Source organism: Podarcis filfolensis, assembly GCF_964270895.1.
Source record: "Podarcis filfolensis genome assembly, chromosome: 3".
In the NCBI taxonomy this organism is placed as follows: domain Eukaryota; kingdom Metazoa; phylum Chordata; class Lepidosauria; order Squamata; family Lacertidae; genus Podarcis; species Podarcis filfolensis.
The window spans coordinates 100903944-100930867 of record NC_139606.1 but is presented as its reverse complement, the minus strand read 5'-3'; the positions used below and the strand labels follow the sequence as shown (position 1 = coordinate 100930867).

Here is a 26924-nt window from a genome sequence, read left to right as displayed (position 1 = left end):
ATAACACAAAAGCTGTCTCCAGGTCGATATTTTGCGGCAATATTTTTAACATACGAACAGTAGTTTTTATAATTTCACCTTGGTGCTCAACCATTTATTATCGTATCAGAAGCATGTCAGTAATTCCTTTCTAAATGTCTGCTTCTTTTAGCGCTGAGACCCACATCAAGGGCTTCGTGCTGAACGATGCTGCCAGCAGTCTCCTCATCATAACGCAAGTTAGGCGGGATTATTTGAAAGGTATGTCACAATGCTTGACCTTTACGTCACATTAATGCCTCTGCAGATTTTTCTTGTAACGCCCTTCGAATACTTGGATAAAGGAGTCCATTTAGCAAATTACCTGCTTATCAAGCGCCTTTTGTGGTAGCTGAGAGACGTAAATTACTGTACATGCATTTATAATACAGCTTGAATATGAATGTACTTGTCATTTGACCACTTAGTCCAGTTTCCGTTCCATTTAACACAAGATGGGTTTTCTTAAGATGAATCACAGCTCTTCAGACATGCAAAATTTGTGCTCCAGAACGAGAGAAAGTACAGGCTTTCAAGTGCGTTAAAATTCACAGCACAAGTCATTTTGCTTGGAAATTAACATACTTTAGAGCATCTGAAACAATTCCCAGCAGTTTCTTCCCGCACATTGTGTTGGTAGTGCAAGATATCAAGTGAGTTAAATTGAGTGTTAAATGTGCATGGTTGTGCACTAAATGATTATAATATTGATTTTTTAAAAACCTTAATCTAATACTTTTTAATAGTTTGCAATACCAACAGTAAAGAAACCTACATTGTGCTTCTGTGCTCCTTTTAAGCTTAGATTGTACGGAAACACCAGTGTTGGTTGTGGAAAATAAATGCCTGAAAATGCAATGATGGACCATTTTATTGTTGCAACCCTCTCTTCCACACATGTTGTTTGTCTTCAACTTGAAGGTGCTACAAAGAAGTGAAAGTGATGTTTTTACCAGGACAAAGCCACTGAAGTTCAGGTTTAGAAGACTGAAGCTTATGCAGAATTAGGCAGTTAACATTCAATTTTACATAGCAAGATTTGGAACTGTTTGGAATAACAGCTGATTGCTAAGTGTTTCATTGCTTATGTGGATATTTATTAAAAGTATAACATGTAATTTTAACATGAGGACTATTCACCAAAAGTTCAGCATCATTACCTCTCTTGTTAGTGAGTGCATTACACTGTACGTAGTAATATGTTCTCTATATAAAACACACAGAGTCAAAATTGTACCAAGACTCTGTCTTAAAGCTGCTTGCTTTGCTTCCTGTTCTTCCTGTTTTGCCTTCCAGATATAGATTCGTTTTGAGGGCCTTGAGTAGTAAATCAAACTCATATTGGGAGGTTCTGCTAAAATTCTTACGTAAATTTAAATATGTCCTTTTATGACTTAATTCCAGTAATTAAAAGAAACCGAACAACTGTGCTGGAGATTTCAGCATTTTCAGATGCCACTGAACAGTCATATTTGTTTACAAATTCCCTTTCGTTTCCTGCCTCTCTCTCTGCCCGACAGCTCATTTTGAATTGATCATCACACCATCTGACTTCAATGCCTTCCCCTTCCTCATTCTCTTATTGCTGACAGCATCCTTCATTTTTCACTTGCCCAGGCGTTGTAGCCTTACATTGTATTTGACTTCTTTCCTTTTTGCCCACGAGTCAGCAGAAACTAGGAACATCATCATCTTTTTTTGCTGTATATGTGTATATATTGCTTTTTAAAAATGTATTTGAAAGCTAGAAGCTCCTTGTTTTAAACAGGGCATTTCTGCTTCATTTTTGCTCCATCCCTAACAGCAGCCACTATAAAGGACGTGCCACAGAGACTTCAGCTCCTGCACCAAGCTTTGAACTTGCTGGCTGAGTCATCTTGTGTTCCTTTGCCTTTATTTGTCCCGATTCTCTCCTGAATCCTGACTACTACGTGTACATTAGCACTTGGCTTTCCCACTGCTCCAGCAACACACAAACACATGTCCTGGTTTGCTCCTGGCAGTATCCTCTGACATGTGGAACATGAGAAGCTCCTGCCATAACCACATGTCTTTGAGTTCATCTTCTAGGCCTCCCCTATACTGGTCATGCAAAATTCCCTTTCTTTTATTGACCTAGAATCCTGAATAGTGAAGCAGCTGGTTGAATCTCTTGTATACATCCATATAGGAAATATCTCCCAAAATGCACCTTACTGTGTCTTGGTAGGCCTCAGTTCAAGCTTGTCACTTGAAATTACAAGCGCCCCCGTTTGTGAAAAAATATACTTTCAGATGGGTACACTAGCCTGTTGCTTGAAACAAAATGCTAAAGAAAGAGCATGCTCTTGAATAATATAATAATTATAATTTATTATTTATACCCCGCCCATCTGGCTGGGCCTCCCCAGCCACTCTGGGCGGCTTCCATAGAAACCAAAAATACACTAAAATAAAATAAAATACAAGTAAAATAAGTTTACTTGAACATAGACGACCCACTTTCATCCTGAAGTGGAAAACTGAAACACCTACCTGTTTGAAATCCTTTAGAATAATCTATATGCACAAACTAGTGATTGTAAATATAGCTGCTCATTTTCAACAAGCAAGTTTATTCATATATGAATATCTTAAAGCAGTCCTATGTATGTATTCTTAAAAGAAATCCTCCTGTTCATCCTTGCCAATTTGTATTTCATTACTACCTTTTAAAATACATTTGTCAACTTCAGTTGCATGGTGTTTCATGTTGGACACTTCCACTGCTTTACAAATTATACACTCTTATGCATGCTGGCTTTTAGCCAGGTCTTAGTTAAGTTGGAGGGGGCTGGCTGGCTGGCTGGATGCTAGAAGCTTGGTTTTCATTTTCAATTATTTACAAGCAGCTTGTAAACCCAGATTTGAGGAATCTGACCAAGGATGCTCATGACTTTAAAACCATCAGTGCACAAGCCAAGATTTTCAGGGAATAGATTTTGATTAAGGACTTGTTCATCAAGATATAGTAGGCAAAAGAGCAGACAGTAGGAGCAGGAAGACGTCTGCCATTTAAAGTTACTAAGCTGCAAAAACACATGAATTGGGATTCCTATTCATTGGGCATTTTGATAGCCGCTTGTGATGTTGCACAGCCACAACCATATCATCTCTAGCCCCCAAAACTGAAATGTGTGCCCCAACAAATGACAAGCAATGTAAAAAAATGTGCAAAGGTTAGGTTGATTATTACCTGCAAATATAGAACTCTTCTGTGAGAGTATTAAAAGTAAAGCGAAGAGCAGGAAACCAAACCATTCTCATGGTATCTACACCAACTGTTAAAAAGACACAGGGTAATATTCAGGTGGAGATTGTCCCAGGTGTCTCCTACAAAAGCATTCTGGGCAGGAAAGGATACTTCCGTGAGACAAAGGTCAGACTCCACGTTCTAATAGTCAGCAAGACCAAACATAATTGCACTCCCTTAACCACACACACAAATTCAAACATGCACACTCTAACCTGTTTTTCATAGAAACTGGCATGTATTTAATTAGGAATAAAGTTTCACTTCCCATTTTTTCTGTAGACCCCCCCCCCCACTTGTTTGTATCTTTAAAAAAAGCAAACAATGCCAATGCACAGCTGAACTCCAAGCCCTGCCTTACAGTTATTCAAAGCCTCAAATTTCAAAACGCAGGTTCATTCCAAAAATTGCATGTGTGCAGTTTCAAAATGTGTCAACACTTTTGGTATGTTTGCAAGGTATACAAGTCTTACATCTGCTGAAATTTTTCTCCCCTCTTCTTTGATCTACTTCCAGCAGATATTGCAGATGAAGTATCTACAATTGTATTGTTTGCAAAATATCAAAGCCCTTTCCCCTCTCAGCTGTTCCCACTGAACAGCTGGTGGTTGGGAGGGGACCCAGAAAGTCAGATGAAATATGGCTCAGGGGCCCAGAGGTATTCCACCCCTGATTTATACCATGGCTATATGCTGGGTTTAAAAGCTGAAAATGAACAGGAAGAGGTCTACAGCATTGCTGCAGAAGATACATGCCTTTACCAATGCATCCTAGCCAGTTGTACTGACAGAGTTGTGCCCCTCCAAATTGAGTGTAACCCTCACTTGTAGGCAGTTGACCAATTTTTCTGATATGGGAACTACTCGCCCGCAGTGCCTCCATCTTGCTTAGTAGAACATCACCAGTATGAGGCTTCCATGGCAAATGCACAACAGCAAAGGTGATTGGTGTCACACAAAAGAACCCAACTGAATTCAAAGGATAGGATTGGGGAGATTTTATGCTCTTTTCCCTATTGTTGATTAAATATATAAATTTGGAATATAATAGGCCAAGGCCCAAGTTTCCATTCTGAATGATGACTTTTCTTTTTTACTTTTTCATATTCTGAATAGATGCAATATCTACTCTCAAGGCACTCATTGAAAGTGGCAAGGTGCCCATTCCGATGGCAATTACTCGACTTGTTCAGGCTTTGGCTAAGAAGGGAGATGTGGAGAGTATAGCCACTGTTGAGAAGATGATGGCAGACCTCAGTGGCTCTCTTAAATTGTCGCGTATGCTTTACATCAATAACACAGTGTTGGCTCACATCAAGAAGTAAGTAACTCTGCAGTGATTATTGTTTCTGTTTTACAAGCCAAGAAAAGGCAATATGGTGACCTTGGTTGCCTTGCATATCAATAATCTTTCCCTTCGTAACAGTTAAATGGATGCTAGAATTGGCTGCCATTGAGATTTCTTATCCTGGAAACAATGGAGGCTGGAGTCCATTTAATGAATTGCAGAAGCTGGCAGGTTATTACTGGATAAGTGAACTTTGAGTAGGCTAATGATGTCAAACATATGCGCTTATCAAATTCTGCCTCCCTAAACGGAGCCTCGACTTAGGCTGGTGTCTGAAGTCTCTTCTTACTGTTCTCATTCGCAGCACGATGCACACTTCCACAAAGCCAATAGAAGGTTTTCACTTTGCATCAATAAACTTTAAATGTGCTTTTAAATTTGCTTTGCACTCCTAAAATTGAGCAGAATGCATGTGTGATGTTTCAGAGTTATAAAGGTATGTGCTGTACATGCAGATTCTTACTGGCTTTGAAAGAAATTCAGGTGCTTAATTTTCTAATGAAGGCTTTAGAAACGTTTTAGACAACCTTTTCAAACCTCCTTTTAAAAGAATATGCGCAAGGTTTTGAAACATTAAAAGGTGCATTCCAGTTATGAGCTCTCCCTGCCCTTTAACTGCCCGAAAACGTCAGCAGTACAGTTTTTCTGTGTGCTTTTTGCTTAAAGTAGTGAGATGGCATTTTGTTTATTTTTCGTTTTGGTATGTATGGAAGGGCATTTCCATAACATTCACTGAGCACATTTTAACATGCCTTTCAAAATATATCTTTTACCGATATTCTCTGTAGAGATTCTGCCCTGTTTTCTGGTTTTTCCTTTCATACCAGTCTTACACAGTAGACTCGGTTGTTTTTTCTCCAATTTTGCAGCTCTGTAGAGTTATATTATGTCACAGGTATCCATGTCTGAGGCAGGTAGGTCCGGTGAAAATACCCATGCCAAAGAGCCACAGGATAATTTTAAATAGTGTGATAAAAGCAGATAGAATTGCAAGCCACCTGCACAGACCAATTTCCAAATCCAGGCAGACTGTTTTCAGACATTGATCAGCCAGAGAGAATTCAGTTCTGCGAGCCCTTAGACTGCCCAAAGCTACATACTGTGCTCAAACTTCATTATGAGTTATTCAGACCATATCTTATTAGGGAGACTTTTACAAGAGCTTAAACACAGGTTTATCTCATCAGTCTTCCATGAGAAATGAAGTACAAGGGAACTGCCATTTGGAAGAACAAAATAATGTCTGTAGAACTCTACTCTTTTGCATAGCAAGCACAATGTTGCCAGCATACTTAACTGCTTGTTCAGATTCCATTTTTATCAACAAGTTCGGCCATGTTTTTGCTAACTCCTAGGGAGAAAATCCTGCCCTATTAGGCATTCAGGTACTTCTTCAGACTGGAAATTGGCTCTGAACTCATTACAAACCTGTAGCAGCTGCCAGTACCTGAAGCACAGATCCTTGATCAAATGTATCTCTCCATGAAAATTGTCTTGCAACCAGGCTCCAGAGTGTTTAGAACTTTTTCCCCAAAAGCACAATAAACTGTTCTATTTATTTCTTACACATCGCTATCTCATGCTGCATTATCCTTCAAAGAGAAAAGTGTGTAGACAAAGCTGTTAAATGTATCACATTTAATTTCGTGTTTGAATCCAAAAAGACAGCTATGAAAAATTCAGGAAAATATTTAATTTAATATTTTTTTTGAAAATACTCTTTGGTTGCTTTGGCATTAATAATTAAGAGGTTGTCCCTGGATGTTTTATTTTTGCCCTTTTATTATTTCAGAAGTAACTAACCAGCAGTCATCTTTGCTCCGTTAAAAAAAGCAGCATTTATGGCAGAGTTATTCAGCCATAGAACAGGTCAGAGTTCATTCTCGAAAGAAACAGAGTTAGTGCCGACTTTACGCATTCAGCCATAAATTTGTTTCACTTTGTGTTGTGACAATATCTGCATGAATGGAGTCATGGGTACTTTTAACATCGCTACTCTGTGTAATATTAATGTAGTAATAAAATAAAACATTCATGCACCTGCTTTATTGGTTTAGGAGCTCTTACATTAGAAACTAAACCAGTGCAACTTTTTTTTTTACCCCCTTCTCTTCCAGCAATAACCCTGATGTTGCTGTGGAATATATTGAGACCATGTTTACCTCTGGAGCACTGCTTGCTGACTCCCCAAGTACAAGCATCTCATTTGTATATAGAAAGTTGTTGGAAGACAAACTGGAGCCAGCTTTGGAAAAACGTAAGTTAGCCTGGCAAAAGGAGTCCATAGGAATCACTAGGCCAATTTTTTTTTTACTAGACTAGCCTGTCTGCCTGCACATTCCTATGTTACTCAGAGGAGATCTCACCTTAATGTTTGCTTCCATCTGGTGTTCCTCTGCTGACACTAATCTCTTTGATCCATTGGAGGCATCCATCAGTCGAAAAGGAGAAGTCTCTTTCTTCTTTCCTGCAGCCTCCCACTGCTTAAAAAAATCACCAAACCTCTGAGGTAGATTGTGGGAAGAGGAGGGATTTCTGAAAATAGTCTCCCTCCCCATTCTCCTGTTTCCATTGGGTCAAATAGCCTTCTATCAGTGCAGAGATACTGACGGATGTAACTTTTAAAAGTTAGAGAGAGCCAGAACTTCCCTACTTGGATGGTTAGGCACAAACAAATGGCTGTTTCCAAGCCTCTGAGTCAATGGCATTGTGTGTTTCTGCCTTGCTCTTGCAGAAACATCGCTAAATAGCTTTCAGTTTTACTTAAAACAGGCTGTAGCGATATATTTTGTTAAAGCCGGAATTAATCACTTAACATGTTTCTTTTGATTTTTGCAGTTAGTGCCATGGCTGAACGGTTGGCCCATCAGTTTGGAATATATCGGCCTGCGACAGACCTTTTCCTTCAGTATATAAATGCGGGAAGAGCAGACGATGCCAGGCATCTTCTAGAGGTAATAACATATCAGGAGAAGGGATAGTAGTGCTGTGACCGCATCAGAAGAAAAGCAAGAAATAAAAACAAAGGTGTCATGCACAGGATGTGGCAAAGATACTTCTTAATTTGTCACATAATTGCTGATTTCATGTATTAAGAGTTTTGTTTTATTGTTTTGTTTTGCTGTGGATTGGAAGCAATAATTTTATTCTTGTCTAATCTGAAATGCCTTGAAACAAGGGAATGAGGATTTAAGCGAATGGTAATCTGTATCCATGTTTTGTACTGAACAGTGTGTCGGTTTTATTAGCAGTCTGTCCTTGCAGGGCAACATTCTCTTTCCTCTTTCATAAACATGCCTCTGTAATGTTGCAGCTGCCCTGGTGTGTACCCTTCCTCTTCTGCCTGCTGAAGGAAGCAGCTCCCCATTTTGCTTTTTTTTGGGGGGGGGGATAGCTTAAATGCCAAGACAGTCGAAGAAACCAAAGCTGCATTTTTAGTGATAAATTTTAATTGCAATAAACCACTTTGGGGGCTAAGGCTTGGCTGAAAAGCAGGTCACAAATAATAAGAAAGGTAAACACTCATTATCTCCACTGACAACTATTTTCAAACTGATAGTGGGCATTTATTTTTATTTACACGCACATATCCAATAGTAGCATCTTCTTTTAAGCAGTCAAATCTCTCTCTGGGAGCCTCTAAATGTTTTAGAAGCTGTGTTTGCTTTCCGTTTGGTTATGTGTCACTGGCATGTTAACTGACAAATGCACGTCTCTAGTGGTCCGTGGTCTGTCTGCCTCATTCTTTTAAAAATTGGCAATCTTCGGGGAGCGAGACGACAGCGTTCGTACCACTTTAGCAGTGCTAAATAGGAAGCAGAGAAATATGCAGAATGAACCATGGGTGATAAGAGCTGCCATTGGCAGTGTACACAAACAGGCTCCAGCCGGGAGTCTTTCCCAGCAGGTGGCAGTCAAACAGTCACAATGATCCTGCAGATTGCTGCTTTTGTGTAGACTCCCTGTGTCAAATTGAGGCTTGTTACCAATTTCTGATAGTAAATACTGCTACATTCACTTACGTTCTTGCATAGCTGCTAAGTACTTTAAAGGGTAAACGGAAAGAAAAACCCTCTCTTTAGTCATCAGGAGGTTTTGTAGCATCCGGGGCGGGGTGTGTGTGAAATTGGTAGTGGTGAAATTTGATCCTTGCCTACTGCTTATATAATTAAGCAAACCATAAATGCAATGCTTGGGGTGTCTTTTTTTGCGATCGAAGAGATGCATCCGTTTTAAACGTGCACTGTAATCTCATGGTAAACCCCAGTTTACTTAGCTTACTAGTGATGCTTATAATAACTGTTTTACTTTATTTCTGTTCCTGTGAAGAATCTTGTTGGGTTTCAGCAGCTTTGAAGTGTCTCTAAATATAAGATTTCCTTTTAAAGGAATGCAGGCGGTGACCATTTTGTGTGGGTATTCCACTCCCGGACCCTGGGCACATCAGCAGAGCACATAGAAGTGTTCCCCAGCTCGTTTTGCCCCTGTCCTGCCTTCTTCTGGGCCCAAAAGTACCCATGTGTTGATGATTGCGCATCAGTTCGTCACGTGTATATAAAATGTCACAGGATCCATTCCTGTTATCTGTAGGTTAGAAGACAGAAGTTGCAATACACGTTTGTTAGAAAACAACATGGGGTGGTTGGTTGGTTTTTGCATTTGAGGTAAAGGTGATCTTGTTAGATTTCAGATGTAAAGGAAAAGTTATTTCTTAATGTGTTTAAATATGGTACTCTGTTGGTGCAATGAACCTCCATAAGCTTAGATGTACATGATTTCCATTAGTTTTGAAGTGACCACCTTACATTGATTGGGGGAAAGAGAAATGTTGAGTGAATAGGAACTGTACCAAAAGGCTTCACTTCCATGGAATCTGCCTAAGTGACATTCGTGGTCTAACACTGGGAGGTCTTCAAGGGTGGCCACTGTTGGGAAGCCTGCAAGCAAGACATTAACCCCAAAGCATCCACCTGTTCATGTTCCCCAGCAACTGGTATTCAGAAGCAGACTGCCAACATCATTTAATAGCACCATCCATGAATTATCTAACACCCCTTTATAGCCATCAGTTCGCCACCACGACATCTTGTAGTAGTGAATTTGTTCCTGCAGAAGTAAACTGTGACAAAGTACTTGCTTTTAGCTGGGTGGGTTTGTGGGTGTTTCAGTGTCTGAAATGAGGATATGGGTATAGTGCATCTTTGCTCCCTGCATTGAATGTCTGAAGAGGGTTAGACTGCAATTACCGGATGAAATACAAGCGAACCTCCGCATAGAGTGCATTGCTGCGATGGAACACTTTGCACATCAGCTGATGCACGGGGACAACCCAGATACCCATTATGGCATCAAGTGATTGATAGGTGGGTGGTCCCACCAGCACCTGTCAACATTGACCTGTGGGGGTGGAGGAGATAAAGATCTGCCACACTGGGCCAGAAAGGTTCTCAGTCCACTTAAAAACCTCTCCTGAGTGCTACAAGTGAAGTCTGAGAGGCTGCACTACATACCACTCAAATCCCCAGTTCCACATTTCTGTTGTTTGTGTCCAAAATCAGATAATATCTACAGTTATGGCTTATACTCTTTTGAGTGCAAAAAAAAGAGGTCAGTGTTTCTTGCCTTCTTTTTATAGATTGCTATTTGCTCTGCCATATGCCCCATGTATGACAAACTGTTCCTTTGAAAACATACATTTTGCTACCACACTGCATATTTCTTCAGTCAGTCTCTCTCTCCCTCTCTCTCTCTCTCTCTCTCTCTCTCTCTCTCTCTCTCTCTCTCTCTGTGTGTGTGTGTGTGTGTGTGTGTAGTTGTAGTTGTCCCTCATAGAACAGTTGTTTATTTTGAGTTTTGGCAATTCTTTGAAAAGCAGGATAGAATAAAGGATGTGCTGGGATTTCTGCTTGGTTTCCTTTTGCCATTCATCGGAAGAGTGATAAACTTTATTTGGATCTATGAGAATTTGACAAGGAAGCATTAAATGCTTTGTGTGTTCTTAGTGGGGTTTTGAATTAGTTCTTCTTCACGGATGTCTCCGGTATCTGCTTATAAAGTAATTCAGTGTGTTCCTGTGTATACATTCTCTGCAAAGCGGAGTAGGCTGATACTTGGAGGTTTTCGCATTGACAGAGTGTCTTAAGCTCTTTCTTAGGGGTGGGAAACAGTATGCATTTTTTACACATGCAAGGATGACATCTGTGAGCATAAACTAAAATATTGTCTGACATACTTGATTTTTTTTAATCAAGGTTTTATTTTATTTTTTTAAAGAAACTCTGTAGTTTCCAACATGGGATAGACACTTGACTTGTCAGGTCTGTCACAGAAACTTTTTTTGAGTTTAACTTTTGTCTCTTGAGCACTGGCTGTCTGTTGCAGAGAAAGCCTTTTATAAAATAGAGAGATTGAAATCAGTCCTTTTGTATGCATAAGTGTAGGTAATTATACTTTAAAGAGAACTTGCTTTGTACATTTTAATTTTTATAAAGAAACGAGCAGTTATCTCCCTGACACCTTATTAAATGTATAATTAACCTTATGATCCCTAGCTCACTTGTGAATGCTTGGCAGAATAATTGGAGAGGAATAGTGTGTCCCCCCCTTTTTTCCCCTTTCTTTCTTTCTTTCACAGTCCTAAATCTCTTTTCTGTGGGATGTTAAAGCATTTGTTCATTTTCTCCCTCCTTTTTGAGCAAGCCTAATGCTTATTGTGCCAAGGACAGAAAAAGAAAGGGAGGAATTGCCTTGGCACCCCATTTGTTTTCCTTTCTGCAGGTTTTTAATAAGTGGTCGACTATTAAGGCCTTTGGTAATAATAATATAGTGCTGGTTATTGTGAACCTTTCTAATTGGAAGTTTTCACCTTCAGTAGTTTTATTTATCAAGAGCCTACAGTTGCTTTTGCTCATTTAATTCTCTCTGTGTCTCTCTTTCCCCCTCCCCTATTTCTTCCTTTCAAGAGATGCAGTGCAATAGGTGAACAAAAAAAGATTCTGGTGGCTTTCCTTGCAAAGACAACCCAGCAAGCAGGACAGGTATGTCAGCTCTCCCCCCCCCCCCCATATTTTTCTAGCATCTTCACTAGTCAAAGCTCTCTGTCAAGGATGTTGCCATAGAACCTGACTCTGTGCTTTCACAGTCATCAACTCTGAAAAGGGGGACAAGATCTCCTCTTGTGTATCTAGGGAAATTGGTTGATGGTGACACTCCCAAATTGTTCAATTAATTGCGAGGTCTACAGCCTTGCCACTTAATCTTTAAATGAAAGCCGAGGGTCTCTAAATTCCAACAAGAGGACATAATTAAACCACATATTCCCATTGGGCAAATAATGGCTATCATGATGGGTTCATCAGAACCTATGAAGAGTCAGCTGGATCAGGCCCACCTGGTCCAACATACTGTTCTCACAGGGAGTGAAAAGAGGAAAAGCTTTTTTTATTTTTTTAATGAATTCTTTAATATGAGAAAGGGAGGGGAGTTCTTTTCAACAGTGCATTTTTGTTATTTATAAGACCCGCATTTTGGAAAACGGTGCATGAAATATTTATTTGGTAAGTGGTATTCTGCTTAAGTGCTAGTAATTGTCCTGTTCCAAAAATGTGCATGAAACTTGAAAACTACATATTTGCTTCTTCTGTAGCAGAATTCGCATGCCAAGCTTCTAAGGACACAATCCACTGAGAACTTACTTTCCGTAAGCTCCATTAAAAGAGTAGAAGCTACACTAACCACAGTACTTCTCTCTAGTGGGTTCTGTTGTATAGAGCAAACAACAGAATAGGAGATCAGTAAAACAGAAGAGTACAAAAAACAGGTCATTGTGAGACAACTTCATATCTTTCTTCCACTGCATTAATATCGCGTGGCACGTCATAGGATAGCAGTCACAAAACAGACATGAGAAGAGCCTGCTGGTTTGGGCTAATAGCCAATCGGCTCCAGCATCTTGTTCTCACATCAGCCAACCAGATGCCTACGAGAAGCCTGCAATCAGGACCCTGACCATGCCTCTGACCATGAAGGCAGAGCATAGTCATCGTGGTTAGTTAATGGCTTTTTCTTCCATGAATTTGTCTAATCCTCTTTCAGAGCCATCCAAGTTGCTGGCCATCACTGCCTCCTGTGCGAAAGAGTTTCATAGTTCAATTATACATTGCATGAAGAAGTAGGGTTTTTTTGTCTGTCCTGAACTCAACATTCTGCTTCATTGGATTTCCATGAGTTCTGAGGTTATGGTGGGGAGACTTTTCTCAATCCAATTTCTCCGTACTAAACAGAATTTATAACTCTTCTCTCATGTCACCTCTTACTCACTGTTTCTCTAAAGTGCCCCAAATGCTGTACCTTTCTTCATAACAGGAGTTGCTCCACTCCCTTGATCATTTTGGTCCATCACCACCAGTTCAGATCCCATGAGTGTATACTTTTTAATTAAGACCCCCCCCCCCAAAAAAACCCACACCCACAACAACAATGTACATCACTTTACACAGGTTTGGAATTGCAGTTGTCATTTTACTGCCCATTCACTCAGTTTGGAGAAGTCCTTTTGGGCCTCTTCACAGTCTCTTTGTTTTAACAACCCTGAATTATCATCAACAAACTTGCCTACATCCCTGTTCACCCTAACTCTAGATCATTTATGAACAAATTAAAAAGCGCATTCCTTGTCTTGGGGCACTCCACCTGCTATGTCCCTCCATCAGGAATACTTCCCATTTGCTCCTGCTCCCTGCTTCCTGTTACATAACCAGTTCCTGATCCACAAGAGGCTCTCCCTTCTTATCTCAGGACTGCTAAGCTTACTCAGGAGTCTTTGGTGAAGTACCAAGTCCAAGTGCACTTTGTCAACCAGATCAGCTCTAGGTGTTTGTTGACAGTCCCCAAATGAACTCTTAGTGAGACAGAACTTCACCTTGCAAAAGCCATGCTGATTCTGCTTCAGCAAGGCTTGTATGCTTGGTTATTATATCTCAAACAATGCTTTCCACCAGCTTTCCTGTAATTTCCAGGATCCCTTTTTAAAAATTGGTGCCACTTTCCAGCCCTTGGGTACAGAGACCAGTTTTAGGGGAAAGTTACAATTTTTTTTGTTAGAAGGTAAGAAATTTCGCATTTCAGGTCTTTGAGAACTCTTAGGTGGATACAATTTGGGACCAGCAATTTGTTGGTTTTATCTCTTGATTCCTCAATTCCTGACTCCCCTCCTGAAAACGTTGGTTTAGTTGCTGGGATTTGCCCTGCATTCTCCACTGTGAAGACATGTGCAACGGATTTGCTCAGCTTCCCTGCAATCTACTTATCCTCCAAGGGTCTAACCATCTCTCTAGCCAGTATTTAAATAATTTTCTTGTTGATTTATTTCTGCCGTCATGATGGCACTGGATTAGGTAACATCCCTTGTCCCATGACAAGGCAGGAGCAAAGGATTCTGGGAAGTTTTTCTTTCCTGCCTTCTTGAGAGCAGTCAACCTTTTATCTCCTGAAAATCCTGCCAGACATATCCCTCTAGGTCGTGACCATAGCATATTCTTTTCCCTTAGTCCTTGATTCTTATGAACAAGCGCTTTCTCCTTTGATATTATATAACAAAAGTCTGCTTCTGTGCCTCTCATTTTTTCTAGGTTCAGAAAATCAAGACATTGTTGGATCTAGTTCCTGACTTCACAGATAGGAAGATGGTTTGCTCTTACCTTATGAAATGCCATGGTAAGATGCCACGTATTTTATTTCAGACCGTTTGCCAACACGTATAAATATTATTATTATTAATAATAATAATAATAATAATAATAATTTATACCCCGCCCTCCCCGGCCACAGCCGGGCTCAGGGCAGCTAACACCAATAAAATTACAATAAAACATAATGGGGGGGGGGACAGCAACCCCAGTTTATTAAAATACGGCTTACAATACATTTTAAAATGCAGCCTCATTTTGATAGTAGCCCATAAATCAAAATCATAAGGGAAGGGAAACATAAGGGTCAGACTGAGTCCAAACCACAGGCCAGACGGAGCAGCTCTGTCTTGGAGGCCCTGCGGAAAGATGTCAAGTCCCGCAGGGCCCTAGTCTCTTGTAACAGAGTGTTCCACCAAGTCGGGGCCAGTACTGAAAAGGCCCTGGCCCTAGTTGAGACCAGTCTAACCACCTTGCGACTTGGGACCTCCAAAGTATTGTTATTTGTGGACCTTAAGGTCCTCCACGGAGCATACCAGGAGAGGCGGTCCTGTAGGTATGAGGAATTAAAATTTGAGCATTTGGAACTTAATAGTCAAAGCTGGAGGTCTTTAGAAAGTAGATGTTTTAAGGATTGTTCAGGGCACAAATTTTTCTATGAGAGCTAGGACTCCTAGCCAATGACAAACTACATAAAAGTGATATTGGTGAAGTTTACCTAGTAGCTGATGATGTGGAGCAAACAAAGAAAACAACATTTTAACAAACCTGTAAGGAAGGCACAGCTCAATGGTAGCTCATAGGTCAGCACTGTGTATATATAAATGCCGTGTCTCCTTGGCAACCCAATTGGTCCTGGGCGGTGGGGATACTTAAATGCTTCTTTTTTATCAGTTGGTAAAAAAAAAGCTAACATGCTCAAATTCACCCAGTACAACATGGTTTCCTTCTGGGGAAAGCCACATGGGAGCCCAGTTGACATTTCGCCTTAGTAAGGAGGCAAAGAGCAAACCTTGTTGAAATCTTTATATCATTTTAACAATTTCATTTCTTTTTCTCCCTAATTCAGATTTCTGTACAGGAGACGGGGGGGATGGGGGGGTCATTGGATTGGATCCAGGCTGAGTTTCTTGAACTTGGGTCCCATTGAAATCAATCAGACAAATTTGCAACTTCTCATTGGTTTTCATGGGAAATAATTTAGTCTGGATCCAGCCCATGAGGTGTATGCCAAACAGTAGCATTATTAAAGGGAGGGGGTGCTTGAGGTGATACTTCTGTTGCAATTTTACTAAGGTATATGAAAGATGGAGATATTAGACTCTAGAACCAAAAGGATGCATACCTTATTTTTCAAAGCTAGTTGAATTTGTGGGGTTTTGTTCTGCCTTCTCATCAGGTATATAAAACCCTGAGACTGTGTCCAAGGCTGGTAAGGGAAAAAAGAAAGAAAAACCCGAATTGTTAGTCTTCCAAGAATAAAGAAATACTATGAAAACGTCTCAGTTGTGCGGTCCATTAAACATAATCTCACTGTTACATCTTCCTTTTATTGTTTTTTCATACAATAGATACTTCTATTTTAAAGAAATGGGAAGTTAACAATTTCTATTATACCTTCATTAAACCATCACTTTGCGCAGGTTCTGAAGCCTCCCACAGTTGGAAAGCGACTCATCCACTTGCAGCTGTGAGTGGGAAGCTTTTCCTTGACAAATGGAGGGGTCTGAAACATGCATCTCTACAGATTATAAGCTTTTTATTTTTCCCCATGTATAGCATTAAGTAACTCTTATTAGGAAGGCAGGTACCAGAAAGGTAAATGAAATGAAAATCAGTACAGCAAAAAGACCTGCTTAGTGGCTCTGTCACTCAAGCAAGCAGGAGAGCAGGGGTTTTTTGCTGTCACGGGTCTATACTGTGGGGGGGGGAGTAGCAATTGGCCACCCCAATTTGCACGCTCCGCTTACAAATAAATCTCAGGTTCAGTCCCCTTCCATGTCCAGGTAGGGCTGAGGAAGATTCCTGTCTGAGCCCCTCGAGGGCCACTGGCAGTGAGAGTGGGGAATATTGAGCTAGATGGACAAGAGTCAGTGTAATTCCACTTCCCATGTTAACAGATGATGATGATGATGATGATGATGATTTATTTACACCTCGACCATCTGGCTAGGAAACTCCCAACAGAATATTAAAAGCACAGTCAAAGGTCAAACATTAAAAGCTTCCCCAAACAGGGTTGCCTTCACATGTCTTCTAAAAATCAAATAGTTGTTTATTTCCTTGACATCTGATGGGAGGGCGTTCCACAGGGAAGGTGCCACCACCGAGAAGGCCCTCTGCCTGGTTCACATGTAAAGCAAATCCTGGCTCAGTGATTCATAGACTAGCTTTAGCGAAGTGGCCATCTTGTGTGCTCCCCTCTCCTGGGTGGTTAGGAAAAGGACATTGGCAGAGTTTGGCTTCCTTTTTGCAGAATCCTGACCATTACATTCAAAACCAGGAGTTGCAGTTTAAAACAAGTAAGTTTTGTAACAAACCAGCATCACACCCTGGGTTACAAAGCTGCCTTGTGAGATCAACCTTTGGTTTGAATGTAATAGCACATCTGGATTCTACAAAAAAAGAAACTAAACTCTGCCAAAGCCCTCTTCCCAACTGTGCAGGAGGAAAGAGATGCATGCAAAATGGACAATTCACTAAGGCTAGTCCATGGGTTATTCCTAAGCTATAATTTGTGTTAAATGTGAACACAGTTCTGTTAACAAAGGAAGTTGGGTTACACTGTATTGGTATAATGCTCGTATTCTGTAAAAGTGAACAAGGTTCTGCCAAAGTCCTACCAGCTGTGGGGGGCGGAGTAGCATTGGGGAAGGTGAAACCCACATGCTTCACTCAAGCTCATGGGTAGGCAAACTAAGGCTCGGGGGCCGGATGCGGTCCAATCGCCTTCTCAGTCCAACCCACGGACGGTCCGGGAATCAGCGTGTTTTTACATGAGTAGAATGTGCGCTTTTATTTAAAATGCATCTCTGGGTTATTTGTGGGGCATAGAAATTCGTTCATATTTTTTTCCCCAAAATATAGTCCGGCCCCCCACAAGGTCTGAGGGGCAGTGGACCGGCCCCCTGCTGAAAAAGTTTGCTGACCCCTATGTCAAGCTTGTCCACATATGACAATTTAACAGCCAATCAAAAGAATTTGCGTCAGAGATCTTCCCAGAGCATATGTGTCACCTTCGGGATTATTTCCTTTTTCCTTGTTTAAGTAGCTTGCAAGTCTGTGGCCTTCAGCTCAAGGCTGTCAGTAGGATGTTATTACTATTTCTAATGTAATCAGTTAGTGATCTAAACAAATTAAGGTAGTGAGCATACTTCAAAGCATAACTGCAAGTGATGAGGGTATCCTCAAAGACAGAGGTAGTTAATAAAGTGCAAGAATTTAAATTTAATGATCAAAAGCTGCTGCTCACGACCCAAAGGGACACTCAGTCTTTAGCATTTTTCCCTCGCAGAATTAGGGAATGTGGAGCTCTCACTCGTTGACTAATGCCACAGACCTAGGATTGGCTTCATGAAGGAATAAATTCAGGACCCCTCAGGACTGTGGGCAATGCAGGTTTAAAGGGTATATTGATACTGATCTCAAATGAGCTTTGTCTGTTTCATTTGCGCCAGTCTCTTACTATTCAAATGAACACTAAGAAAGCTGCATGCAGAAAAGTAAACTGTTACCTTAGAATGTTAATTGGAAGAGGAAGCTACCACTTTCCCCCCTCAAACTGGGTACAAGGAGTTGGCTTATCTCTGCCTGTTGGCTTATTCTTTGCAGCGGGAGCCGCAAGAGTCCTCAGACTTGCCATCGCTGCTTGTCATCCCCAGAAATTCATCAAGGGGCAAATTTACTCTGCAGTTGTGAAGCTTTTATTCATTTTATCGCAGTAATTCATGGATTAAAGCCAGCATCTCTCTCTACTTCAGGTCTACTTGGTTGGAAATTATTGCAGAGCAACACATTTGAGTCTTTATGAATTGAGTGGAACTAGAAATTTCTGGCATAATGCATTCTGGTTGATTGGTAAACTGTTTCATCTCCTGTAATGGTTTCTTCTGTATATATCTTTTTTTTCCTCTCCCCTCCTTAGCATTAGATGAGGATGTGGCTTCAGCAAAAGCTCTGTATGATGAAATGAAAGCTGAGAAATTGCACCCAGATGAGCTATTTCTGAAACGTTTGGCAGTTCTCCTTAAGAATGCAGGAGAGCCTGTTCCTTTCACTGAACCTCCTGTGAGTGTTTACTGATTTTTCAAAGAAATACCTCTGGAAGTGTGTGTGTTGCTAATAAAACAAGTGGCATGCTTAATTACTCTGGGATTAAGGCTTCACAGAAAACCCTCAGAGGAGTCTACAAATGAAGTGCTGTGTATATTGTGGCATTGTGTTAATCTGGCGTTAGACTTGACTGGTGGGAGAAGGAAGCCTTCTGGGGCTATTGTGTTTAAAGTATAAGATCATTACTGGGCATTCATGTTGAGGTGTGAGTTTATCAAGCATCCTTGGAGTGCTTTATCTCTGGCATTTAAACTTTAAATGATTTCCGCATGCTTTAGTTCAGAACAGGTTTAGGTGTTAGCTAATTACTAGTTTTTAAACATGAACATTCCCCCCTCCCTCCAAACAGCATTTGTAAGGATGAAAATGTAAAACATAGGAACTAATTTTCTCAGGCAGGTTGACTTTATCTTTCGTAATTTTGCCAACAAAAAACACAAACCTTGGCCCCTCTGTAAATCTGCTTAATTGAGGGGAACAAATGCATTAAAACTGTGGAAATAACTTCTTCAGTATGTTACTTTAGAAGGAGAATCTACAAAAGCCAAGTAGCAATGAGTTCATGTAAGTTGCAATTAGTAGTGGTTTGTGGTTAGAGCTAGGTTATCTACAAGACATGTTCGGGAGGTTCATAATATTCTGCGGCAGAAAAAAAATCTAAACTTTTCATGCCTAAGGGGGCTCATTTATGGTCTATGACAGTGCTCACTAGGACTGATGCAAGTTACAGTTCAAAATATTTATAGAGGGCACTTGGTTGGCAAAGGCTGCTCATATTTACAAGGGAATTTATATGGAAGGTATGTATCACTGTTGTTGAAGTTTAAGTTAGTCTTCCTCAAGTTGTGTGGACTCAAGTTCTTCTTAAGCCATTGGTCTTCTCCTTTTTTTCTTTTTCTTGATCAGCGTTAGGAAAACAGGTGTAGAACAGTTAGGTATTTGTGGGTTGGGTTGATGCACAAATTGCTTAGCATATACACTAAAATACTAGTTTGTCTCCTAACTTTCTTTTCTTCCTCTGATCTGCTGTAGGAGAGCTTCCAGTTCTACGCAGAAAAACTTAGGACAGAACGACAGGGACATTCTTCATCAGATGAAGATTAACCTTTTAATGCTTCCGTTTCTGCTAGTAATATTGTGACTGTGAAATACTGTTTTTAAATGTATTATTGTCAGGGGGGGAAATAAAATTGAAAGTCGGATTCTTCACTTTATAATTGTATAAAATCATCTGACACAAAGCAGTTTCATTTTCCCCCCCCCTGAAGCAATTTTATATAGTTTGCTGGACCTGCTAAAGTGACTGTAAAAGATTGTTGCTTCATGCAGGGCCATGTGTGATCAATGTACCCATTTGCCATCACGCCCTGCATACCGACACATACAGCCCCCGAAACAGTTCTAGGTATGTGGTATGGTGACCTGAATTTTGCAGAATAAATTCATGTGAAGTGTATTTGTATGCACTGTTTGCTTCGAAAATTATGAAATTATTGAACAAAAGCAGGGAATTGATTAAAAGGGGAATGAAGAGCACAGAGATTTGGTTTGAGTGATAGCCACAGGCCTCAAAGCAGCAAACGGCAGTAGACATGGGTCAGGGTGTGTATATCCCCAGAAACGTTCTGATCCTTGAAAATCCAGGATGTTTTCTGGAGTTCAGGTTTTCTAAGCTTTTCACAGCAGCCATTAGGGATGAAATGAACACTGATATCCTGCCAAGTTCAGCATCAGCAATCAGATTTCATGCTTCTCTTGGCTCCTACGGAGGTGCAGAATTCGCATAGCCCCAGACCACGTGGGTGTGTTGACAGTCAAAGCCTTCAGGCTTTGCAGAAAGCCTTAATTGAGATGTATATTTTTCTGTGAAAACATCAGTCTCTTAGCATATGATTGCTTTTCAGAAAGCCCATAATCTTCATAGCCACTGCACCACTGTACATCGAAGCTCTGCGTAGGTTTTATTTTACTTGTAAATACTGCATAGAAATTGGGGGAATAGCAGGAGATAATGGATAATTTGGTTTCAGCCAATTGATATTTGCTCTTCTCTTTGTCAGATTTTTGGACAATAGACCATATCTTTGAGCGATCGATATTAAGTTTGTTTGCGGTTAATTATACCCATCTTATGCAAACAAATAAACTTGCAAATGTTCCAGTTTTCTTTGTGTATAAAACATACTGCATTTTTTCCTACGTGTTTTTCCCCTTTCACAATGGAGAAGTAAGGAAAAAGACACTTTCAGGAGCAAACATACTAAAGGTTTCTTCACTTGGCTGCCTCTTTCTAGACTTTCTCCAGCACTTTTGGTGTTCAGTAGCCACTGTGGGTAGGATACACTGCGGAGAGGTGCAGGCTGATTTTGTAAGCTAAATATATCAATCTCAGGGTCATAGGTTGGAGCCCCACGTTGGGCAAAAGATTCCTGCATTTCAGGGGGTTGAACCAGATCAAGGTTTCCCAAACTTGGGTCTCCAGCTGTTTTTGGACTACAATTCCCATCATTCAGTGGTCCTGCTAGCTAGGGATGGTGGGAGTTGTAGTCCAAAAACAGCTGGAGACCCAAGTTTGGGAAACCTTGATCCTTGTGGTCCTTTCTAACTATGATTCTGTGACCAAATGTAGCCATTCTCCTCTTTAAAGTGTGGTTTAGAGCTGTGGAATACAAAGCTAGACTTGGAAGAGTTTATGAAGCTGCTTTAACTACAATCACTGGCGGCATAGAGAAGGAGTGGCAAACGTTTTCCAGCTTGAGGGCCACATTCTGTTTTTGGCAACCTCCCTGGGGCCATATGCAAGTGATGGGCAGACGTGGGCAGAGCAATGAATATGAATGTTACTTTTGTACAGTGGCCTAGTTTCTACACAAACGCGCACACCTCCCTTTTCCATCCAGGCAAAAGCACTCAAGCCCATGAAGCAAGGCTTAGTACAGGATGTGGCCAGGGCAAGGGGGATGCATTTGGCTCCCAGACCTGTAATTTCCTACCCTTGATGTAGATAGTACTCTGCTAGACAGACCCAGTGGTGTGACTCAGTATAGGGCTAAAGTATAAAGACACATTACATAACCTACTGAGAAGACTCTGCTGTAATAAACTAGCAGTAACCAATCTGTGGGCCCTATCCCTTCCATCAGGCCCTGCTGGCTGGGGTTGAGGGACACTGAAGTCCAGAAACATCTAAAGGGCACTAAGTTGGCTATCCCCATAGCAAGGTGCATCTTTTAGGCACATTTCCATGCTGTGTATTTGTTCCTTTTGTTGGTTCTCCCCTATTGAGCTTCATTTCAGAGTTGTGAGATACACAGTTCACATGCCAGCCAATTCTACTGCCCAGTCCACCTTCAGCTACCCTCCCTAAGCACATTACCATATCCAAGAAAGTAAGTCGTTCTTGCTTGCAATAATAAAAATAAAAAATACGCCATCCATCTGGGGTTGCCCCAGCCACTCTTGGCGGCTTCCAACAAAAAATAGTAAAAGCAACACAAATCACACACTGAAAACTTCCCTGAACAGGGCTGTCGCCAGATGTCTTTTAAAAATCACATGGTTGTCATATCTGTTCGAGATCTGCTGAGAGGGCGTTCCACAGGGCAGGTGTGACTTCCAAAAAGGCCCCTCTGCCTGGTTCCCTGTAACCCCACTTCTCGCAATGAGGGAACCACCAGAAGGCCCTCAGAGCTGGATCTCAGTATTCAGGCTGGACAATGGAGGTGGAGACGCTCCTTCAGGTTTACACGGCCAAAGTCATTTAGGACTTTAAAGGTCAGCACCAACACTTTGAATTGTACTTTGATACATACTGGGAGCCAATGTAATTCATTTAGAACCAGTGTTATATGGTTATATGATCCCAGCAGCCAGTCACCAGTCTAGCTGCTCTCGCTACCTCTGCATTCTCAGAGCAGATGCCAGGACATATATATTCCTTGAACTAAGAAAGCTGAGTTCTGTGCTTGAGGAAAAGACCAGCCCTAACAACACGGGTGAAAGAGAAGGAGGTGCCTTCAAGTCAAGGGAGGCTTTTGGCCATGGGAGGATCAGATTAAACCATCTCTGGAATGTCCGCTTGCTAAGTAATTCCTTCTCATAACACCAGGGGCAGCCAATGTGGTACCCTCCCAAAGTTGTCTACCATCCATGGCCGTAGGCTATGCTTGATAGGATTGATGGAAGATGGGAGTTCAACAGCATCTGGAGTTGGACCACATTGGCTGTCTCTGCCACAGGAGGCTCAATAGTATCCTATTCTTACGCTCTTTCCCCACCCTTCATAGGATGTTCAAAGCAAGGTGCACCAATCCTAGAACACAAGTCAGCCTGTTGAATTGGTGTAGTCAAGGTATCCCTATTTCTGTGGTGAGATATGCTTGCACCGAGTGAAAAGAACTGCTTTGTAATGCTCTGTTTACCATTTGCCCTCAGTGCTTGTGTAGACTTAAGACAAATATATTTGTGGCTGAAGGAAAAACAACAACACAATCTGGCTCTGTGCTTGAGTACCCTATCTCCAATGAAGTCTTTATCTCACTTTGAAACCACAGGCATTTCTCATTTCCTAAACTACGACTTGGGAAATACATTTCAGTATAATAGCACCATAATTGAACTATGTCACGTTGGAAATCCGTTCTGTAAGGCCACAGCTCTTATTTTTAAAGGTCATCTGGGAGCTCTATTCCATTCAGGGAACTGTCTTGCAGAAACTGAAGTGCATTTAAACTGCAAATTCACAAGAGAAGTCTTGTATGCTGGGAAGCCAAAAGGCAGTACTTTAAGCACTCAAGAATCTGCACACCACCTCTAGGAGACAAAAAAATAGAATGCAAAGTCCCGACCTGCTTATTCAGAGAAGGGCAAGCAACCCCCCTCTTCAGTCCTTTCAATATATATATTTAATATAAAAAACCACCATTGGTAAAATGCATGCAAAAAGTCTTCTATTACACTCAGGGTCATCTAATGAAATTAATTGACCGTAGATTGAGCATCCTAGGAATGGCCATTTAAAAGCTGCAGCCTTTCAAGAAAACTAACCCTTGTTACAATATCCTATCACTTCAAAAGATGCTAAGGTGGTTGTGAATTTGCACCTTCATCCCCTTTGGGTTCAACTATGAGCGCTCTCAAATGGAGCTAATGGCTTCCTCCTTTCATTTGAAATGTGTCACTGCGGGCAATTCTCTACTGTTAAGAAATGTGATCTGCTCACTCCAAATCAACATTGCAGGAGGGAAGGTTTTCCTACCATCAGCATTTGTGCCAGTTCTCCTTTCGCACATTGTACATGACAGCTTTGCAATGGTGTCTGCCTTGGAAAACACAATAGAGCTTTTTAAGCACAAAGAGTAGACAGCGCCACAAACATTTAAAGAGGTTAAAAGTTCCTTGCCTAATCGGCAGCCGGTTTGACTGATATATATGCCTTCCTAAAAAGATGGATGATTGACAGCAAACTTGCAAAATGCTCCGTGGAAGGTCAGCATTTCAGGGAAACCAGTTACGTTTACTTAATTTAATATATATTGTATGCCACCACTTATCTGTTGGATTTATGTTGGTTTAGGTTAGAATCACATAAAGCACAATACCTGCATAGTGCAGTTGGCTAGAGCGTGGTGCTGATAACGGCAAGGTTGCAGGTTCAATCCCTTCAGTTGCATATTTGGGTTGGACTAGATCATGGGTAAGCAATCTAAGGTCCGGGGGCCGGATCCAGCCCAACTGCCTTCTAAATCCGGCCCGCTGACAGTCCGGGAATCAGCGTGTTTTTACATGAGTAGAATGTGTTCTTTTATTTAAAATGCATCTGGGTTATGTGTGAGGCATAGGAATTCATTTCCCCCAAAAAAATATAGTCTGGCCCCCCACAAGGTCTGAGGGACAGTGGACCGGCCCCCTGCTGAAAAAGTTTGCTGACCCCTGGACTAGATGATCCTCAGGGTCCCTTCACATTCTATGATTCTATGAAAACCAATAAAACACAGCCACTAATCGTATAGCAGAACAGCACAAAGCAAGGTGGAAACAGAAGTTTAAAGGACATCAAAGAAGGCACCAGCTGGACCTCCCTGGAGAAGTAGTATGGAACATCAACCCTTCCTGTTCACCAATTACCTCACTGATTATGGGGGCACCCCAAGAAGGGAATTGGGAGATGATCTCAGGACTCATGCAGTTTTGTAAAAGAGAAGGCACTTCTTTAGGCACTTAGGTTTCAAGGATTTTATATGTAAGCACTAGTAAGTACCTTTGAATAAGGCTCCAAAACAGACCAGCAATCTGGAAGAAATGCACGTTTTGCAGAGCAAAAATAGTCCAAGGGGTGCTTCCATTATAACTCCTTTCCTTAAAAACAACAACAAAACCACATGTGTGCTACACTCTGTAAATGTGGGATTTTCAACATGGCAGCTGCTGGAACAGAAGCGCCTATCAAAGCTTGCCCATGAGAAGACAAGAAATTATTGCAACAAGAAGTGGGTGTTCAGAGCCTCCCGCTTTCCCCACCTACTGTTCAAGCTCAGCAGTTCTCTGCAGACCTCTGCGCTAATTCAAAGCAAGCCAGCTTCCTCTTTAATTGGACACCTTTGTCTCCTTTCTCAGTGCAATCCAGAGAAGAGGATTGGTGTGGCTGGGGAAAGATGAAATGTAGGTGTTTTCAAGAGAGGTAGTGGAGGGCAGGGAAGCCTTTTGGGGGGTGTCATGTGACCCAGAGCAAGTGCCACTATGGCAAAAAAACAGGGATTTTTACATGGTCCTGTCTCACTCCCCAAACTGCCATAAAATTAGTTTCTGTGAACTGCACTGATTGCAGGAGCCACTATGGCACCAAAGATCCACAGTGGCACTGACATGTGCAGGATCTGTGATTTCACAGGTCAGCCTATTCCTGATCTGCGGTTGGGTGGCTTGGGGAAAATCCTGCGCAAAAATAATGCCAACCCTAGAGCAGCCATATATTTCTATCTGACCTTTACTTTCTTCCTTTTCCATGCCCTGAAGCAGCCATTTTGTGATCGGTGCTCACAATTCACAGCATCAAGGCTTCATTCACTTGACCGTCTTCCAATGTGATATACAGTGGTACCTCAGGTTACATAGGCTTCAGGTTACAGACGCCTCAGGTTACAGACTCGGCTAACCCAGAAATATTACCTCAAGTTAAGAACTTTGATTCAGGATGAGAACAGAAATCATGCAGCAGCAGCGCAGCGGCAGCAGGAGGCCCCATTAGCTAAAGTGGTGCTTCAGGTTAAGAACAGTTTCAGGTTAAGAGCGGACCTCCAGAACAAATTAAGTTCTTAACCTGAGGTGCCACTGTATGCATTCATCCGCCAACAATCCCCTACTGCGTTAGCACAGCGCAAGAAAGGGGGGGCAGCCTCTATGCAAAAGAATAAATGGAAACAAATCTGACAACAGGAATATCAGATCTAAATGTCAGTGGGGGGACATTTAAACCTTCCAGGACACTCTGTAGTGACCTTGCAGTGGTTGTCCCAAAGCAATGGAACTTCAAAGGGAGACTGAAATGTGAAATCTCTGAATTGCAATATACCCAAAGGTTCGATCCAATCAGTAGCTTACCAATGCCAGGATAGCTGTAATCAGCATTTGTGTGTGTGTGAACTACCACTGTTAATTAAATAATTCACACTCCCTGTACTTTTCTGCATTGCATCACCCTCTGACCTCACTGTTTATCACCCATCCCTCCCAAAAAAACCTCTGTATCTACCTGTGACTCAAGACAAAACTCCATGCATCTGAAATGGACTGTAGTTCACAAATAAATGAAGAGATGAAGGTAAGTATTTGTGGGCATACACAAGGTAACCCCCACCCCACCCCCCCAAAAGTCCTCATCTAATTGGAAAATGCTCAGTGTTTACATTTAGATGGCCTTTTAAACAATACAATATTTTAAAGATGTAAACAACTATTAAGGCACACAAATCCTGCCTTTTCTTTTCCCCATCTACCTGTCTAAGGTGTTTGTGGTATGAAAAGCACCAAGAAGACAGTACTGAGCGTGCCCAGGAATGTAGGGCTTGTTTGGTTTTTTTTTTTTTTTTGTCCTCGTAAGAATATCTTTTCTAAGCAGCACCTTCAGGAAAGTGTCTGTTGTACCACTAACTGCAGGGGGCAGAAAAATTATGGTAATTTATAGCTTTGCTATTGTTACTCGTGCACATGAGTGTGTTCAGTGGAAATTTATCAGGCTCCTGGCATTGAACATATTACAAAGCAGCTATAAT

At 41.3% G+C, this 26924-nt stretch overlaps 1 protein-coding gene across 1 annotated transcript in view; it reads left to right on the top strand.

The window, feature by feature from the left end:
• The window catches only part of LRPPRC (leucine rich pentatricopeptide repeat containing), a 113133-nt gene extending 93023 nt beyond the window's left edge, over window positions 1-20110 (top strand). Inside the window, exons 31-38 of the mRNA XM_083604834.1 lie at window positions 152-240; window positions 4405-4609; window positions 6754-6893; window positions 7475-7590; window positions 11599-11673; window positions 14266-14350; window positions 18467-18609; window positions 19687-20110. Coding sequence (XP_083460960.1) covers window positions 152-240; window positions 4405-4609; window positions 6754-6893; window positions 7475-7590; window positions 11599-11673; window positions 14266-14350; window positions 18467-18609; window positions 19687-19758 — 925 coding nt within the window. The 3' untranslated portion in view covers window positions 19759-20110. The remainder of the gene's footprint in view (window positions 1-151; window positions 241-4404; window positions 4610-6753; window positions 6894-7474; window positions 7591-11598; window positions 11674-14265; window positions 14351-18466; window positions 18610-19686) is intronic.
• Window positions 20111-26924: the final 6814 nt, after the last annotated feature.